The sequence below is a fragment of the Buceros rhinoceros genome, unplaced genomic scaffold, assembly GCF_000710305.1.
Source record: "Buceros rhinoceros silvestris isolate BGI_N320 unplaced genomic scaffold, ASM71030v1 scaffold12517, whole genome shotgun sequence".
In the NCBI taxonomy this organism is placed as follows: Eukaryota; Metazoa; Chordata; class Aves; order Bucerotiformes; family Bucerotidae; genus Buceros; species Buceros rhinoceros.
In genome coordinates, this window is record NW_010424019.1 from 65077 (window position 1) to 69871 (window position 4795).

The 4795-nt window shown below is 39.2% G+C and overlaps 1 protein-coding gene across 1 annotated transcript in view; it reads left to right on the forward strand.

Annotated features, from left to right (window-relative positions):
• The window catches only part of LOC104497383 (catenin delta-2-like), a gene marked incomplete at its 3' end in the record, with an annotated part of 27265 nt that extends 26622 nt beyond the window's left edge, over positions 1 to 643 (forward strand). Inside the window, exon 4 of the mRNA XM_010140625.1 lies at positions 462 to 643. Within this exon, the coding sequence (XP_010138927.1) occupies positions 462 to 643 (182 nt within the window). The remainder of the gene's footprint in view (positions 1 to 461) is intronic.
• Between the last annotated feature and the right edge of the window lie 4152 nt (positions 644 to 4795).

Sequence of the window (4795 nt, forward strand, 5' to 3'; positions counted from 1 at the left end):
TGCTGAACAAGGTGACAGTCAGAAAAGAAATCATCACAGCATTTCCATGTTTTTAGACTGTATAGTTCTTACAATAATAACAAAGAAATACTCACACCTCTTTAATGTGCTTGTAATGTAAATGTTGTTGTTTTAGCGGTGAACAAGCATCATTAGGTGTTGCATAGGAAATGCTGATGCGAAGCCAGTGGTCCGCAGACTTGGGCTGTAAAAATGCAACAAGATGTGCTTGGAGTAAAGCCAATTCATCATTTAATTTCCCTGCCACCATAAAAAATTACTCCAGGTTTCCAAACCAAGTGGTTGCCTAGTATCATAAATGCAATTATTTCCGTTCTTTTGAATTTGCGTCCACATGCTTCTGTTATCCCTTACTCTGTATCTGTTATAACCTCGGATGCCTTGCTTTCTGTAGTGGATTTCTCACTTTCTTCTTCATACTCTCCCGTATGTCTTTTCAGTGGTCGGTGTACATCCGTGCTGCTGTTCGCAAAGAGAAAGGATTGCCAATCCTGGTGGAACTGCTTCGAATAGACAATGACCGGGTGGTATGTGCAGTTGCTACAGCTTTACGAAACATGGCCTTAGATGTCAGAAATAAGGAGTTAATAGGTATGTTCTTTCCAAACAATCTATATATTCCGTGAGTTTGCTGAGGGGGTTTTTTGCCACTTTGCAGCAGAATGAGCACAATGAAAAAAACTGTTCTCACATTTCTAGAACAATTTCTTTAACTGTTTCTCTAATGTGTCATATACAGATTTTATGTGACAGCTTAGTGCTATATTTCAAGGACTTGTTTAATTAATTAAACATCATGCAATGTTTCATGGTCTATCATACTGTAGTCCCCAGCAGAAAAGCGATGGCTTTGTTCTGGTTTAGCACTTCATTCCTAGGCTGGCAGTAGCATCTGCATTTTCCAGACCAAGGATGTAAGCAGACCAGCCACTCCTGATCCTCAGATTATCTATTACAAGTAATTTGGGGGTCATGAAGTGACAAGTCATAAAGATTTTAAGATGCTTCCAGGATTTTACTGGGCAAATTAGTAGCTCCAGCAAGAGAATTGGGAGATGCTTGATTCACAAACGCATATGCTATTAAGGAGGAGGACATAAATAAATCATTGTTGTCCCTGAATTCTGAGGTGTGGTAAGCAAACATCTTGAGGTTTGGGGTTGTTTTGTTTATAGTTTTGGTGGGCTTTTTTAGCTGAAATTCATCCAAACACTGTGGATCATTGAACTTTTATTTTCATGTTCTGTCTTTGAAAGTTAATCACTTCCTTGATTTTGAACTATTTCTACAATCATTACAGAATTATTTCTACTTTTTCTGTACATTAAGAGCATATTTTTAATTCTTTTTTGCCAACTTGTTAATTCGTTATCATTACAGCATACTTCTCCTCCTCTGCTTTTAATTACAGAACTCCACAAATAGATACTTTGATCATAATGGTCAGTTATTGGTATCCATTGCTATCTCAGGGTTAGTGCTTCATTACAGCAGTGCTCTGCAAGTTGTTACTTGTGAAACAAGGCAATCACTCCTCTCCTGTAGTGTTCAATCTAAAGAGATTTTTACTGGCAAAATATTGTAAAGCAGATAGAGATAGAGGTTGGTGACTTGTGTAAACCAGCTGTGATTGCTTAGGGATTGAACTCAAGACTGAATCACCATTATATGTTAATTTATGTGACTTTCATCACTGAACTTCAGTAATAACGGTCATTATTTCTCGTGTTCCTGAATTTTTTTTAGCAAATAGGGCATATCATAGAACTGATTTTCAGAAATGCTAAATGCCTGGAGTGGTCAAGGATCTCAACTCATGTTGTAGGGAATCCGGTTTATTCCACATATTCTACGATGCCTTAGCTGTTGTTACGGAAAGGAGGACTAAAAAGGGGCTTTTTCAGGTTAGTTGCTCAATCATCTTGCTGCCTAAGCAGAATCAACATCCTGTCTATCTTTCCTCTTTGCAGTTTTTGTTTATGCATTGTATTCTTGCGATAACAAACTACCTCACAAACTGGGATTTACGCCTCAAGATAACCTGTTTTAAAGGTGAATTTTCCAACTATAGATAGATAGTAAAATTACATAAGCAGGATTGAGTTGTTTGTTTGGGGGTTTTTTGATGCATCTATAAAGCTTTCTTTTCAGTGGTGCTGTGGTTCCATTCCTGGCTGACAAATTTTTACTGAAATGTGCCAGAGAATGAAATATTTCTTGCTACTGCTGCCAAACAGCCCATACATCAGTGTTGAGGCATCTGGTAAATATATCAGAAAGCTTGCTAAAATCCAGACTCACCTATAGCAAACTACAAAACAAACAAAACCTCCTTTTTTTTTTTTAAATAACCAATAGTTTTTTTCTAGACTTCATTGAACTGACCAATCTATTTGGTTTTTCACACAGATTTATCACATGTTTTGTTATATTTAAAGGTTGGTGCCAGGCTTCTTTTATAACTTACCTAGGTCATCTCTGTAACAGCATTTTCTTTTATTTATAGTGAGGTCTTCTTCCTGGGATTCACTTCAGGCATGCTTCATGTCATTAAAAGGGTCCTCTTTTTTCTCCTTCTCCATCACTTTTGTATTGTGCCAGGTGTCTCTGGGCTGGGACAGTGGGCATAGTCCTCTTTCTCCTTCCCAAAATTAAACTACACACAGACAAAGACGTGGTAAACCTAGCCTACTTAGTACTGCCACTAGGTAAATCAGCACCTGGTTTGCCCTCCTTGGGCATACAGCCCAGGTGCGTTCCTGGTCATGATCAGACCACAGTTATTTTCCACTTGCCTTTCAGTACCCTCGTCTGCATGAAATAGTACCCACTCTATGTTGCTTCCCAAGAGCACACCCCATGGGAAGGGTTATCATCCTCTTTCTCCCCACAGTGCCACAGCTAATGAAAGCGATGCTGTAGGTCTTGAAAGCAGTATCAATAGTATATTGTCTGTTTTGTTCTTTGGTTTCAGCAGTCTTGGCTGCACAGCACCTCTCTGTCCCCCTGGTACCCCAGCATCTTCCTGCTTCTTTTCATGTGCTCTGTAAGCATTTTGGAAGGCTTGTTTTCCTTCCTCGAAACAGTTTCTGTTTGTACTAAGCTTCTCCGCAGGGCCTTGAGCTTCTCCGTCTAGCCCCACTAGGTGCCTTTGAGTTGGCTTTTTTGCTTTTGATCATTCACTTACTTAGATAGAAGAAAATCACTTTTGTCCCACAGGTTCTGTACGTCATCTCCATGTTCCTTCTTTCTTTCTTTATCTTTCCCTTTCTCTCTCACAAAAATGAGGGAGCAGGATGCATCAGGTCAGTGCCTTGCACCAGTGCTGTTCCACCGTCTTCCTTACAGAGAGTGCACTAAATATTTTTATTTTCTGAAGTCACACTTCACTGGAATGACATTAAAAAATTGCTAACTTAGAATAAGAGGGGTTTTTTTAAATAGATGGAACTTGAATCAGCAGGGTGGGGCAGAAAGGTTTAAAAATAAATTGTGTTTCCTGTAAACAGCATCTTTGCAGAATGAATTGTTTCCTTCCAACCTGCTCCAGCAGCTTTCAGTGGCTTTGTGATTCAAACACCTTCCACATAGTCCTCTGGGCTCCTAGGAAACTTTCTATGGATCATCTGAGCCTGCACTGTGGACCTGTGTCCCACTTTAGGTGAACAATCTTCTCCTTCCTAGAGTCTCCTCCCCAGCATCAGTGCAGCAGCCTCCCTTCTTCTGTTTCCTCTCCCCACTGTGCATGTCAGAAGGCTTTCCAAACTGAGATTCCCCATTCGATCCTGGGGAACGAGCCAGCTTCATCTTTCTTTTATCTATCTGAAACACAGCCAGCAATTTTCATCTCTGCTGCCATCCATGACCTCTTTAACAGAAGAGAGTATGAAATGTACAGTTAATTGAAAACTCTGTAACTTGTTATTCTACCTACACAAGCAGGTACAGACTGTCCCTGACAGTGAAATTTTAAAAAGACAAATCTCTGTCCCCCAAATTTGCATTTGCATTGTTCTTGTATATACGCAGCATTTACCTTTGACTTTAAATGACAATTATTGTGGCATTTTAAAGTGCAGTAGACGGTCTTTTAGAAGACTTAAATTGATTTTTCAAGCTGACCCAGATTGAGAAATCTGTCACTGTTCATGTACAGCAGAACATTTACATGCCCTTGTGAAGCACAATCTGGAACTTGTATTAGTATTGCATTTCATACTGTATAGTAGTAAGTCCACAGGGTATGGGCTTTGGAGTGAATGCAGAGCTGGAGGTAAAATTAGAAAGTTTCAATGCACAGTTTTGTGCTTCAGGTCTTTCTATCAGGTTTGGGGTTTTTTTATCCTGAGAGTGGTTTCTAATGCTGTACCGGTTCAATGCTGATTGAAAGAATCAACGTACTAGTAACTGAAGAGCACTGTTCTTTCTCTTGACCTGTATTTTTGTGGTTAAATAAAAGATTTTTTTGGAAACCAGAAATATTTTGATCACTTACCCTTGAAAAAACAGGAGGACAATTCCAACCTAAATGTTTTTGTTGATTTCTTGTTCTGTGTAGAAGACATGTCCTTATGTATGTGTTCCCTTAAAATGTGTAGGTAATCCATGTGTCTTGTTCAAGGCTCTAGATTCTAGGGAGTTTGATGAGATAAATTTAAGTGTTGCAATACTTAAGACATCCTTTTTGTGGCTATTGCTGTAAAAGCATGATTTAGATAAGTGAAGTTAGTTGCACAATTTCTGCTGCCTTCACAAGGTTTTGAATCAAGGCCTG